Source organism: Oryza brachyantha, chromosome 1, assembly GCF_000231095.2.
Source record: "Oryza brachyantha chromosome 1, ObraRS2, whole genome shotgun sequence".
Classification (NCBI taxonomy): Eukaryota; Viridiplantae; Streptophyta; class Magnoliopsida; order Poales; family Poaceae; genus Oryza; species Oryza brachyantha.
The window spans coordinates 21,335,360-21,350,112 of NC_023163.2; the positions used below are offsets into that span (position 1 = coordinate 21,335,360).

The 14,753-nt window shown below is 38.7% G+C and overlaps 1 protein-coding gene across 1 annotated transcript; it reads right to left on the reverse strand.

The window, feature by feature from the left end:
• Positions 1–3,335: 3,335 nt before the first annotated feature.
• On the reverse strand, positions 3,336–13,989 carry LOC102717844 (zinc finger protein BRUTUS-like). Its single transcript, XM_006644491.3, has 14 exons — positions 13,318–13,989; positions 12,182–12,391; positions 11,035–11,229; positions 10,602–10,957; positions 9,915–10,140; positions 9,663–9,831; positions 8,313–9,557; positions 7,592–7,763; positions 7,295–7,516; positions 6,530–6,667; positions 4,947–5,181; positions 4,797–4,856; positions 3,828–3,899; positions 3,336–3,752 (listed from the first exon to the last, which is right to left on the reverse strand). The coding sequence occupies exons 1-14, from the start codon at positions 13,588–13,590 to the stop codon at positions 3,618–3,620; spliced, it is 3,708 nt and encodes a 1,235-aa protein (XP_006644554.2). The 5' UTR covers positions 13,591–13,989; the 3' UTR covers positions 3,336–3,617.
• Positions 13,990–14,753: the final 764 nt, after the last annotated feature.

Genomic DNA, 14,753 nt, shown 5'->3' on the forward strand with positions numbered 1-14,753 from the left:
TCTGAACCTACCGCTGGTGTTTTTGGCCATGTACCCCTCAATCTGCATCGCCATTTTGCCATTTTAAACTTTAGTCCATCATCCTTAATTAAACCGTCTCAACTCACCCTTCATCAACTTCGGGGAGGTCCATCAATGTATCTATGATTGCCACCATCATAAGACATTAGCTAACTTGACAAATCAACATCACATTTGATGCTTATTGTGTGTGCCCATAGCCACCTAGCAACAAGCCTCCAAGGCTATATACTTAGATGTCACCATTGAACGAACGGCACCTTGGCTCCTTACCAAAAACCTAATATGGCAGCTTGTGCTAGAGTATTTAGAGTAAATTTCACATAACTACATATACTTATACTAAATTTATTGTAAAACTATATATTTAAGCCAATCTATCACAGAAGTATATATTTAAGATGAGGTAAAACAAAACTACATATTTAATAACAAAATTATCACGAAACTATAGGTTTATAACAAATTTATTCACACAAGCACAAATTTAGTAAACAAGATATACTAGGGGTTAAACTATAGTTTTGTGATAACTCAAGTATTAAATATGTAGTTTTGTGATATAATCTCTTAAATTTGTAGTTTTACAATAATTTGATTAGATTATCTGTAGTTTTGTGAAATTTACTTAATAATTTGAGTAGAGAAACACAATATGTGCATCTCAATGTGAGAAATTTGGTAGTTCATAAAAAAAACTATAGCCGATCGATTGGAAAAACTATGAAGAAATGATTGCATATTTTGTTCATCGTTTTATACTACTTCACTACCGCCACGGACACCAGTTACCCTTGGATGGTCCATGCCAACAGCTTAGTGGTTTATTGTCTCTCTCTTCCCCTTTAGGGCCTATTTGGTTTGACGAAATCTCACCAAAATTTTAGAGGAATTAAATTATTTTATGTAAAAACCATGTAAAATTTTAACACTCCGAAGGAACCCCTTTTTTCTTCGTGTACTATACACAGTAAAATTGTCTGCGCCAACTGTTCATGAGATGTTATTTTTCAGTAAAATATCTCTTCTATCCATCCATAACTCACTTTTTTTGGGGGGAGAGGTTATTTTTGAGAGATTTTTTTACCATGTTTTAAAAAATACCTCGATGTAATATATTTTTTAGTGTAAAATTTTAGTATCTTAAGATATATTGTACCTAGAGGTACCAAAATTTTGTATTAAATTGGTACATTGAGATATTTCATAATGATGGTAAAAAAGCCATTTTAGATGCGCGCCCTTGACACACACCAAACGCATGACCCTACGCGCAGCACACAGACGCAAGCACGTCTTAGTATTGGAGGCACTGAACGTCCCTGAAAATTGAGTAAAGTTCATTGCCGGTCCTCAAACTTGTAGCGAGGTACCAGATAGGTCCATGATCTTCCAAAATACACTTGAGGTCCACAATCTTGTTTTAATGTATCATCACAGTCCAAAACTCGTTTGACTCAGTCCGGGTGCCGACTTTGCATGACACACTGGCATGATTCTTGCATTCTCCCCCTAAGCTTGCCATTTAATCCTTCTCCCACACCCTAAGTGCACAGGCTACCAAATATTATTATTCACCACCATTACTCCTAGGGTTTACTTGCTACGAGCTTTATCTAGAAACAATTCGTGGGGACCAGCAGATGGTGGCGATGAGGTGCATATTACATGGTTAATACGACTAGCTTATTGTCATCCAATGTCTGAAGGAAATGACCGTGTTTACCTAAATAATATATATCCATTCATCTTTTTTACAGGGCCTAATACTAGCAGGCCTAATACCTGAATTATTATATTATTCAGGTAAAAAATATGAATGGATATATATTATTCAGGTAAAAAAATAAATGGGTATATATTATTCAGGTAAATCCGGTCTTCTCCTCCAGACATTGGATGATGATGAGCTAGCCGCATTAGCCATGTAAGACGCACCTCACTGCCACCCTCTGCCGCTCCCCATGAATTGCTTCTGGATGAAGCTCGTATCAAGTAAATCCTAAGAGCAACAGTGGGAAATATTAATAAGGTTTGTAGTTTTTGCACTTTGGGTGTGGAAGAGGGATTAAATGGCAAGCGGGGGGAGGGGGGAATGCAAGAATTGGGGGGGGGGGAATGCAAGAATCATGTCCGCGTGTCATGCCAAGTCGACGCCTGAACTGAATCAAATGAGTTTTAGACCGTGATGATACATCAAAACAAGATTGTGGACCTTAAAGTGCATTTTGGAAGATAATGGACCTATCTAGTACCTCGCTAGAAGTTTGAGGACTGGCCATGAACTTTACTCCTAAAAATTTGACGCAAGCATATCACTGCAAGCATATCACTGAACGCACAAGTCTGTATATTCTACAATTACATATTACCAATACCAAAATATTTACACCTTGATGAGCTACATATCATTTGCTACATTCCAGCTTCCCCTGTCCACTACCTCTGGTATTTTTGGTACACTACGAGATTTTTGGTGAGGTAGGGATCATTAATAAACAGCTAATACGGCTGCTGAGAATGTAGGGAAGCATTGGGATTCTAGGCAAGAAATTTTCTAGCCTTGCTTAGCTAGGCTCAATTATCGTTTCATATATCGAATATGTGCGCCAGCAATACTATAATTATCAGCGACAATTGCGTGAAAACGGATTTGAATTCAAACTTTTTTGAATAAATTCACCATAGTTTTGGGGTCAAACCGCATGGTGGGAAGCGATTATCGCATGAAGATAGTGATTATAGCTGCAGTTTTAATGGAAACTTAATCGTGGTACATAGGACGGTAATTGCAGAGGTTTTCGCGATATCCATAATCACATTTTTTTTTTGCGAAAACCATGCAATATGTCACAATTACCGCGATATATCACAACTATTACGATATATTACCATGGTTTTTTTGGATTTTTCTTCTTTTTATTTTTTTAATTATCATGATATTTACTGAACCAAACCATACTTATCATGATATTTACTAACTGATTATCATGATATTGTAAGCGGTGGCTACGCTTGATGTTTGGAACTAGGAAATCCTTGCATTTGAAGGAGAGCCGAATTGACCCATTTTGACGGCGAGACATACCGACAGCCCTATCTTACATTTGGAGTTAGATTTTAAAGTTTTTTTATTAAATTTTATTTTCCAGCATTGACTTTTAGATCGCTAAGAATACATATAAAAATTATCTACAAATTATTTTTTATTTGTAAATATGTCATTTGGTTTTTTTATGAAAAAGCCAAACAATTACCCAAAGAAAATCAGCCACCAAAGGTGCTCTATCGAACGCGTGGAACGATGCAGGAAAACACGCATAAATGGATCACGAGATATTGTACTGGATCGGTGCATAGTTATATACTACATACTTGCGTTGAAGGGATTCACGGCAGAATGGAACTGGCAAAGGAAGGTGCAAGTAGTGTCCGTTTTGATAGCTTAGACTAGACCTAGTAGAATGCACGCTAAGCTGGACAAAAATGATCTAGCTATGGGATGAAAAATATGGTAGCTATGCTACACAACTACACAATGTATGGTACGACTATATTTACATATGTGAAAACGAAAAAGAAAGAATAATTCCACGCTAGTTTGGTGTAGAACAATCTGCTGTATCAGTCTTGATAACTCTGGTATTATAAGAACCACATGAGCCGCATTTATGATACAGCCAGTGAAATCGAGACCTCCCTTTTTTTTCACAATCGTTACATAGTATATCCTGGATAAAACAACCAAGAAATAAATGATCCAGCGAGTAGAAGAATGAAAACCAAGAACAGAAGAACTGGGATACCTGACACCGATCACGGTATTCCTCAGGAAGCTCTTCAGCAGCCAGCAAGGCATCCAACATCCCAAAGTACACCTGTATATCGACAAAACAGAACATGTATCCTTGTTAAGATGCATGAGCGTGTTTGCAAATCTAGACTGCTCATCAATAGCACTCATTATATCACGGGATAGTGTAGGAGATACAACTAATTTGTTTGGATAACTTGGAACAGATCACAAACCATGCAACAAGCAATGCACTCATGATCCCTCAGCAGCATGAAGCCCAAAACAGGCTAGGTTTGAACACACTAAATCATCATGAGTCTAAAGCATAGTTCCATAATATTTGGAGGGCACACAATAGTGTAGTCACATGTATAGGACAAGATATTGTGTTAAGTCATCTAATTGGAGCTAAACCTCAAATGACCAAAGAACGAAACTAGTAGTATTCGATTAGTTTCTCACATATCCCTGAAGGAAAATAGTTCAGTTCCTCACATAAATGAAAGAAACTATAAAGCTTTGTTTTGGCCTTTATTCTTTGTGTGCGGGGAAGTAAAATATTCTGCAAACAATCATCAAATGATGTCACACAGTAAAATAACTCCCTTTTTTTTGCATTCACAACATAGGGCTTATTTAGCATTCTTAGACCGAGTTTATAACTGAGGGAGAGACAACTACCCCTCAGGAGTCATCGGGACTAGTGCAGAACAATATTAACTTCAGAAACAGAACAGTACTGCTGTTTTTTTCTTCCTTTTTGTAGAAAAGGTGTCTATTACTAGTACGATAATAACGGCGCGAGTTTCTTCTTCCATGAACATAACTTAATGATTGGCAGCTTAGTAATACTCTCTAGATTTGAATAAGGAATAACAAGCACTTTCACCAAAGTATGAAAAACCAATGAAGCATAGAACTCATTCGTTACTGAAAAAAACAAAATAGCCACAAATATTGAAAAAGTGATGTAGCTTACTGCCATATCTCCCAAGGATTTGCAGCAGATAGGACAAGTGTAGTGACTACAAGTGTATGCCTGTTATTGACAATTGATTGATTAGCCAGAAAGCATTGTTGACAGTGCAAAGATACATCAGCAAATCGCAAACATATAGATTTAGCAAACCTGAAAGCAAGCTGAATGCATGAAGTGGCCACAGGGAAGAGCTCTAACTGCCGCGCTTGATGTAAATAAGAAATCACAGCAGATTGGACAGTTTGTCTCTAGCCCTTTCTCCCGGCATTTATGTTCTGTTAGTTTCATCCCAAGGCAGCAATTGCACTTCATGCAGTGGAAGAAATCAACACCAAGACCTTTCCCAAGACGACACAAATTACAAAATGGGCAATGATACACGGTCCTGAAAAAAGAACAGCATTACAAGAGACTTATTGGTGCCAATCAGAATGGCTGCAATCCAGATTTTGAATTCCAAAGTGTTAATGGTAAATGAGAATTGAGAAGACAACATACATGAAAAACTGAAATTTGTCCTCAGGAGCACACAGTGACTCCAGTTAGGTGCTCCCGGAAAACAAACAAACACACACACACAGCAAAAAATTCATGGAAGTTTTCGTAAGATAGGTTATGGTAATATTTGTCACTCCAAACATTAAAGAACACATTATTTGTTTAGGTATAGAAGAGAAAAAAAAATGGAATTTCAGTAAAGTTGCTCTTCTATTTCAGATATCTTTTCAGCATAATGTCCTTTTTGTTTCTAGATGCGTTGATCTGATTTGGATTTGATTTTTAGAGTGATGACGACATTTTTTAGGACTTTTTGCAATGTGTTTTTTTGGATCCTGTAGAACAGGTAGCATTCTCATGGAAAATCAACAGGCTAGACCAGCTCTATATCATTTGGGAAACTAATATTGGACTAAACAAAATTGGCTAAAATAGCACCACAGTGTGTTCATATTTTTAAAGAAGTAACCAACAATGTAGCGTTATTTGCTCTAACGAAAAGGTTCATTAGAGCTTTTTTCATACAATTAATGAACTCGACTATTCCATCTGTTCGATTGTTTTTATGAAGTTCTCACGCATTTCAATATTCAAACCTTTGAAATTTTGCCAAATGATTAGTCAAAAAAAAGAAGAGAGAACTGAGCCCCATTTCCATTTGGAACACAGATCCTCACAGGATGATCTCAACAATTTAACAGTTCAAGTCCTCGAAAGAGTTGGAAAAAAAAAAAAGCATGTGTTCGTGTTCCAAAGGAGTGGCATTCAAGTAGCATGAGATACATGTTTGAAAGTATTATCTTATGTCCAAGATTTTTTTGCTCTTATCATTATATTGTAAAACAAATCAACAGTAAAAGTTTAAAGCTGGATAGTAATAAATAGTATATCTAACTTCAAATTTGCCAGATATTATTACTGCTACAATTAATTTGGTAATATCCAATTCATATCTGGATTTTGAATTTTGAATATAAATGTTTGTCTTGTTGAATTTGGAAATATTTGTATCCTTAAACAGATCATATCATGTTCAATAACTGTTTTAAAAAATCATATCTGCTTTAAACCAATGGAGACGCCAAAAGAGATAATAAGACTAATGTGGGAGCAATATTTGGTTTGTAACGAAGATAGAAAAACACACCAGTCATCACCCCAGGGATATCTCGACAACCTCAGTTGTAAGGCAAATTATTTAATAATAGTCTTTCAGAGGTGTCAAGGAATATTACCTTTCATCATCAAAAAATTTGCAGATGTTACAGTAATACTTTGCCATGGACAGCCCATTGCAAGATGGAGTTTGACATTTTGGACCAACAGGTTGAACCTTTAAGCATAACATGCACATCATCTCCTGTGTCGCTTTCCTACAGGTAGCAAACAAGGTTGGCACATTTTACTATCTGATATGATTGGAAGGTCTATAAGTCATCAAAATGCAATACCAGATATTATACTAACTGGCCAGCAAGTTCTTATTGCCTTCTAGCATCATTCTTTCTTTTTTAATAACTTTCAGCAGGATTCTGCCCCGTAAGAAATAGAAAAGCAGGACGGTAACAGAACTAAACATTTCAGCTGAATCAGAATTGCTACTTGTTAATCTATCTTAACACTACAACTACGGCTATCTATCAAGCCAAGTCTAAGTTCTTGTTCATCTGCATCAACTCATTTCAATATAACCAATTGATAAGCATAATCCAAGCTCACGAGCCCATTAAAACACCTCTATTTATGCCATATTGAACAGGTGAAGCCATAAAACTATGAATAGCAGTGGTCCAGAAAAGATATTAAAAGGATGCCATTAAAAAGGATGGACAAACATAACAATGTATTTATCCCTGAAATTTAACTGCAAGTTCTATTTTGTATTTTCTACACGTTTTTATCCTTTTTAGACATAGGATTGTCGACTTCTAGCAAAATTAAGTATAAGTACTAGTAAAATGATAAAGGTAATCAAGTGTTTTATGCATTACAGACTCTACCTTTCCATCGTATGGTCACTAATTTTATCATGGCAGAATCTGCAAGTGAACAGCTTGTTGCAACATGCGGCAACAAGCTTGCAGTTCCGTTTGTAGTGCTCACAACCAAATGTTTGCTTCTCCTGGTCTCGATATGAAGGAGCACATCCAGGGATACCAGTACCTTCACTACATTCTTCTGATTTTGGCTCTGGTAGCTTCTGCTGAGCAGCTATCCAGCGACTGAAATGTTCATGGTTATGATTAGATTGTTTATTTTTACAAAAAGTTATTTGCTGAAATATTCAGATGACAAACCTGGTCATGAGATTTTGAATTAGATAGGCCTTCCGCCTGGGGTCAAGTGTGGGGTCTCGTGAAACCTTTCGCACCTCAGCCTCAAGTTCACTCTGGTTCATTCGAAATATGTCCTTCCATCCAGGCTTGAATGTCTGGTCATTCTGGTCAATCTTATCCTGTAAATCACCATCTACAAAAGGGAAAGAGAAGGCAACTAAAGATTTTCGCACAGAAAAAGGGAAACAACCATATAATATATAACTACTTCTAAGCTAAACAGCCATCAATAAGTCATGTTTATGATAAGTTTATCTAGCATAACTTTACATCCCACTAGCCTGCCTCTGGCAAATGAAACACTTGATGAATAGTCTTGGATTATGATTTTGTTCTAATACGCCTCAGGTATCAGCTATAGCTATAAGTCTTCAATTCTGCGTACCTTGCACCATCGCAAGAAAATACCAACACATGCCTGATTTTCTTGTTTCTTTTTAAATGGTTCAGTCCTACTCTCCTATTCTAGCCTAATATTGTATCTATAATTCATTGGACCAAGGTAGAGCCTCGACTAATTGATGCAAGTTTGTCTTAGAACAAACAATGTTTATAATATATCAAGGAAATTTATATGCTTGCTTACCATAATTATTCAAATAGATATGATATTAGAAAGAAGGGCCTGACCCAAGTTGGAAATAACGACGACACCAAGATAATAAGAAGCCACTACACTAACCTTCTGGAGCAGAGGATGCCTCTTCTGAAGAATCAGATGATGTTGGAGCTCCCTTCCACCACTCGTTTAGCCACTCACCAAACATTGTATTCTTCGTGGCCTGCTTCCATGTATCCAGCATCATGTTCTGCTCTTCCTGAGTAAGTGCTGAAGTAACCCATGGTAGCATCGATTGGAGAACCTCAGCACCAGTTGAACCAATTATACGACCTACAAGTTTATCCTGTTCCTCCACAGAAAAATGCTCATCAAACAATGGCCACAGCTCAAGTTCTTCTCTATGGACATGATTAGTCAACGCAGCCCGGATAGACTTGCACATTCCTTGAAGCTTTGTGGCAAGCTCATTGTACTTTCTTCTCCAATCAATCTCATCAGAAGAATGAGAAACATTTTTCTCTGCATCGCTGACTTCAACATGCGGGTGAGTCATCCTATCATGTAGCTGTGAAAGCTCAGCAAGGGCGTCAGATATATCTCCAAATAATTGTTCTTCTTGCTTGTGGTCAAGAGTGTACGAATGACTGACATTGTGCAATGTCTCTCTTGACTCTAAAGCAGGAAAAACAATTTCATCCTCAGCATTACTGTGCGCCCTGTAAAGACCCCACAGTAGACGGAATCTTCCAATGAATTGGCGAAGGCAAGACTCATCACCATCAATTAGTTTTCCAGATTCAACATCTAAGTACTCTAAATCCTTGCGAATCGCTTTATGAAATTTGAATATGGTATCGATTGGCCTTGATATGCCATCTGAACAAGATAGAGATGCATCTGTCTCCCAGGAAAAAAGACTTGAATATAATGAAGGAGCAGACGAGTTGTATGATAGAGAGCGAAATGACTTTGCAGAAGCCAGCGATGAACTAATAGCAAGATTGCCAGTTTCTACTCTCAACCCAGGAATACAGCAAGGTTTCTTGGTACATGGACGTGCTTCAGTGTCATCAGTTTGAGACAAGTCACTTCCATTAGTAGCAGAAACAGCTTCTTCATCATTTCCTCGCTTACCTGGCCTAGAACCATTTTCAATTTGCGAATGCAGAGAAATAACTGCATTGCTACGTGAAGCACATGGACAGAATGGCCGACATTTTTCAAGCCCATCTACTTCATCCAATAGGCATCTTGCTTCTCCAGATGTCAAGCATAAGTACTCTCCAGAATTGGATTTGTCCTCCGAACGAGCTTTGCATGCCCAACCAGAGAAAAGAGTAACCAGTGCTGTTTCCGATGATGGTGCTGTTTCATATGCATATTTTTCGTGGTCAGTGAATTTTGAAGTTCTTTACACATAGTGAAAGGTATTTATACTATAGCATACAATAATCAAAGTGAAGGGATAACCTGCCAAGCGCATATTTTCAAGAAAAGAAGATGACTCCTCATCGCTCAGCTTGGACACTAACCATGGTAAAACACGTTCCAATAGCTTCAATGGCATAACACATAAACTTTTATACAGAAGTTCCCTTTGCTTCTCAGGAGAGAAAAGCATCCTAGCTTGAGGAAGCACCTAAGTAAGTTTAAGATGAAGATGAGACAACCAATATAGCAATAATTAGGGCAGTCTAGCACTCTAGCTACATCCATACTAACCTTGGTTTCTTCATCACAGAAGTGCTTCTCAATTGTCTCCATTATCTGATCAGCATGTGAACACAATTCAGAGTAAAAGTCCAGCGCAGTTGATTTTGCTCCTGCTATTTGGATTTGCTGAATTAAACATCTAAAATTGTTAAATCGGCGCTCTTCTTCAGCATGCTCATGTACAAAGGACAGCTCACTATCAACTGCAGGAAATACAACCTGATCCTCGGCAATACTGCAGATCACAGAAAAATGAATGTGACAAAACTAAAGAGGAATTTAATTTTACTTGAGAGGACATTATGTTCTTTCAAGTGAAAAGCATACAGGTAATTAAGCAAATACATGTTCCAATACCTAACAATAAGCTAAACTACCATCTTGTAAAGACATGCCAGATATAATTGTCTGTACAGCAAAATGAATAGCAAGTTAGCAATAGAAATGCAAATGCAAAAATCTCAACAGATTTCTCCCATACTTGCATGCTAAGCCACCTAATGTCCATGGAACAAGAAACATAAGCCGAAAATTTATATAACATGTAGACTGATACAAAAGAGCACCAATTACTTTTAGATCAACAAACAAATGCTAGTATTGAACAATTAAGCAACAGATCATTACCATAATTACACAACAAGCCCAAGATTCCATGAATAAGATGTTGATAGATTAAGACATACAACTACCTACCTGTGGAAGATGCACACATCTGCAATAAACTGCAACCTTGCATTGAAAGCTGATATATCAGAAAAATTTCCAGATTGCTGCATCCTTCTTGTCTCCTCTGCTATGTCAACTAACTCTTTACGGATAGCATTGTGCCAATACAAAATCTCATCTATGGGATGCCTGTCAACCCGACCATCAATAGATTCTGTGTACTTTTTGTTGCGAACTTTAGAATCTTCATGTGAACAAATATGATTATCTGCATGATCAATGGAGGAGGCATCCTTGAAATCGCAGCTTGCTTCTGAATTAGAATCGCTGGAATTCTGTGATACTTTTCTTGCTGCTTTCCCTTCCATCCATGTGAAGACAACCTTCCCAAATTTGAAAAATCAAATTTAACACACAATCAAGTCAGTACCAAAAATGTAAGATGCATAGTTATAAAAACCTGTTGAAGGAGTTTCTCTTCCGGTACTATTTTACATAAGCAGCTATGGATATCTTCATGTTCATCAGAAGAAACCGAAGCTGAAAGCCAGGGGAGGAACTCTGCCATCATATTTACAGGAATGTTGCATAAGAACTGCCACACTAAATCTGCTTGCTCTTCATATGAAAACTTCTTTGTAAGCAATGGAAAAACCTGAAACAACTTCAGATGATCAGCCACCAGTAGGAACGAATGGTAACAATTCATATATTAAGAAACAGCAACATTTGGAGCTTAGTTAATGCAGTTTCATACAGTAACCTGGTTTTATTTTACACGCCTTTTTGTCAAGACTGTTATAAGGAACCTTAACAAAGCTTCTACACCATAAAGGAGCCCCTCTGAATTACAGAAGTAAATGGCACCAAATTAACACCCCAAGCCCTTAATATTGATCTGCAGCCAACTTATCATCAGATTTATCATCTCAGTGCCCCCAGCATGACAAAAAGAATAGTCTGACCCTGTGAAAACCTTAAGGCAGTCAGCTATAGCTAGATTCTACCCTATGACCACTCAAAGATCGGGCTGAACACCTTTACTAACACCGCATGTTAGCATATGCGATTAACTCAGATTCATATGGCCTTACCTATAGGTTATGGACTCTGCTGTACCTTGGCAATGACCACAAAACAGAGAAAGTGAGAGAGGAAGTTGGTGAGAGAAAAGTTAACAGCTAGACAACAACTACACCACTGATATCATTTCTCTCCTTCCACCTATTGTTTTTAAGGTCAGGAAAAAAAATGGAACAGTATAGTTCAAAATCTTTCCAGTACAGGAGATTCTAAGCTCTCAAACGCTGTAAAGAAGGCAAGGTTATTGGACAACCATGTCATATGATCTTCACTAAGGAAACTTTCGAGTTTCAACCAAACAAAAACAAACCGTAATATAATGTGGGCACATTGGCCGCATCATTATGGCTACTTATCAACATTAAATGGTGACAGAATGATAGAAGAACCCACTGATTCTAGAAATTAAACTAGTTAAAACATGAGGCTGAGCAGTGAACACAAACTGTGTTTTATCCAGTAGAATGTCATGTAATTAATTTTATAAGAGATTCTAAAATGGGGATATTGTACCCTGTACCAACCTGCTCTTCTTCTTTGGACATATGTTGGGAGAGACATGTTTGAATGGCTCCTGTACAGGATGCCAGTTCCCTTCGAAGACCATCATCATTTTGAATGTCCAGCTGTAACAGATCAAACAATTGGCTGAAGAGATCGTTTTCCCCTTTATGCTCAAGAGAATAGGTTCCTGCGACATTCTTGACTCGGATATCAAGTGCTGGAAAGATAACCTGTAATCCTCAGAATGAAACATATAAGATGAAGAAAATGATATTGATTGATGCCATTTACAAATAGCAGAATTTTTTTTTTAAAAAAAAAAGGGTTATAGGAATGCAATGATAAAGTGGTTACAACTTAGTAACAGAAACGTTTTTGCACTTGAACACATATCCTCTACTTTCGGCAGCGCTTAAGGCAAAGAAGATAAAAGTACCTTTATTTGTCAGCTAAATCTCCGCCACTCAAACAAGGGCAGCTAAAAGTCAATCTCCCCTATTAGGTGAATAAGTATTAAGCATTTCTTAAAGTAGTGACCTGCATTGGTCGGTGATTCTAACGGGTCGAAAACTACGAGAAGACAATCCTACTCAAGTACTCATAACTACACATTCTGATATGTGATAAATGTGAAAGTTACTGTACTCCAATCAAGACAAAAACATCAGTGTTATCCCATAAACAAGACAGAAGGGTACACATGATGATATAGATCGAAATTCCCACCGAGATTTCAATTAAACAGTGGATTCCGGATCACCTTTTGTACGATTAAGTCAATATTTATTCATGCCATCACCATGGAAAATTGGAAATGGCATAGTGACCAAAAAAATCGTTCATACTAGCGCGCTTATCAGCTAGGCGCTAAGCAAACAAAGCAAGTTCATAAGAAATTCCAACACCATGGGATGAGCTTCATCCAATTTCAGATCCTCGCAGTGCTCGCTACATTTAATCCAAATCACACTCAGTTCATCCAAACCTAAGGGAACAATCCCGCAACCCTAAACCCAAACACCACAGAAATTGGGAAACGCGCACGCGTCTCCACGCCCAAATCCGAAGCTATTCGACAACACAAAAAACACCGAAACAAGCCATATAACACCCCCAAAAAGAAAAACGAAGCTCTGCACGGTAGAAGCGTCCGTACCGCGTCCTCGGCGTCGCAGTGGTGCTTGTAGATGTTGACGAAGAAGCGGCAGCGCTCGGCGAGCGCCTCCACGTCGCCCGCGCGCTCCGTGGCGAGGCGCACGGCCGCCGCGTGCAGCCCCTCCAGCTCCGCGCGGATCGCCTTGTGGAAGTAGAGGAATATCAGCATCGGCGCCCCGGCCGCCGACCCCGCCGAACCCGCCGGAGTGGACGGCGACCGCGGCATCACCGCCGCGAGCGTCCCCTCCCCCGCCATGGGCGTCGGCGTCGCCATCCCCTCCCCCGCGCGCGCCTCCGCCCCTCCGTCACGCGAGAGGCTCGGCTCGGCTCGGCCGCTCCGCCACGGCTCTCTCTCTCCCTCTCTCTCCCCCGCGCGCCGCGGCCTAGGGTCCTCGTCTCGCAAGCCTGTGGAGAGGGGAGGAGGAGAGGAATGGATTTGACGTCGCCCTTGGCCTTTCGCTACAAGTCTCTTTCGTTTCGCTCGCTGCGCTTGCGCTGAAATGGTTTTTCCTTTTTTTTTTTTTCCTCCCTCTCCCTCGTCTCGCCCCCCTCTCTCTGTGCGTGGTTATTTTTCTGCCAACCTACCGGCTTCGGGAGAGGGCTGATCGTGTTGCTTGCTTGCGGCTTCTTTTGTATGTTTCGCAGCGTTTGGTTGGGTCTTGAGATGGAAGTTTTCTAGATTAATCTATGGGTGATGCACAAAGAGGGGAAGCCTGGAACCTGGAAACGGAATGAAACACCCCCTGAATAAAAGGGCCAGCGATTTGTGCTGCGTACCCCCAAGGGAAATGAACACGAGAAAAAAAAATGTAATGTTGTCGTGACTTATACTACATGATGTGAAATATATATTTTGATGACTGGATACAATTATGGAACTAATAATTAAGAAACAAGAAAATCAATCAATTATGATGTTTTTTTCTCTTGGTAGGTTAGCAAGAGATACCTTTCATAGGAACAGGGGTGGATTTACCACCAGGGCTTCAGGATCTGCGGCATCGAAGCGGCCCCCTTAGCCCCCCTAAAAAAAATTCTGGTATTACTAAAGAGGAAGAAGGGCTGGAAGCAGACATCAGTGTTCATGGATCATTAGTTCTCTTTCGTTTAACTCCTAATATTTTTTTATGAATACAAATGATACATATTTCCTATCTTATTGTGTTCTAAACAACTATCAGAGATGACCTATAAATTACTCAGCACCGCGCTTCTAAAAGTATGATTTCTTAAAATAAAATTTTAAACATCAACATTGTTTAAATAATATTGTTTCTTGCTATTTGTTAGATTTATAATATGTATATCACATATATATAAGCTATTTTCTCTATTCAGGACTTATCAATCAATCATCTAGTTAGGATGTGCCCTTGGCAAATAACATTAATACATATTTATGATTTTTTAAAAGACCTTTAAAATTCCATAAATTAT

What these genes read in the sequence shown, in the direction of transcription:
- LOC102717844 (XM_006644491.3), bottom strand. Translation starts at nt 13,590, where the DNA reads ATGGCGACGCCGACGCCCATGGCGGGGGAGGGGACGCTCGCGGCGGTG. An exon ending in GATGTGTGCATCTTCCACAG is followed by an intron (nt 10,141 to 10,601) that starts GTAGGTAGTTGT and finishes TGTGATCTGCAG; the next exon opens with TATTGCCGAGGATCAGGTTG. An exon ending in TGCATTCAGCTTGCTTTCAG is followed by an intron (nt 4,857 to 4,946) that starts GTTTGCTAAATC and finishes TGTCAATAACAG; the next exon opens with GCATACACTTGTAGTCACTA.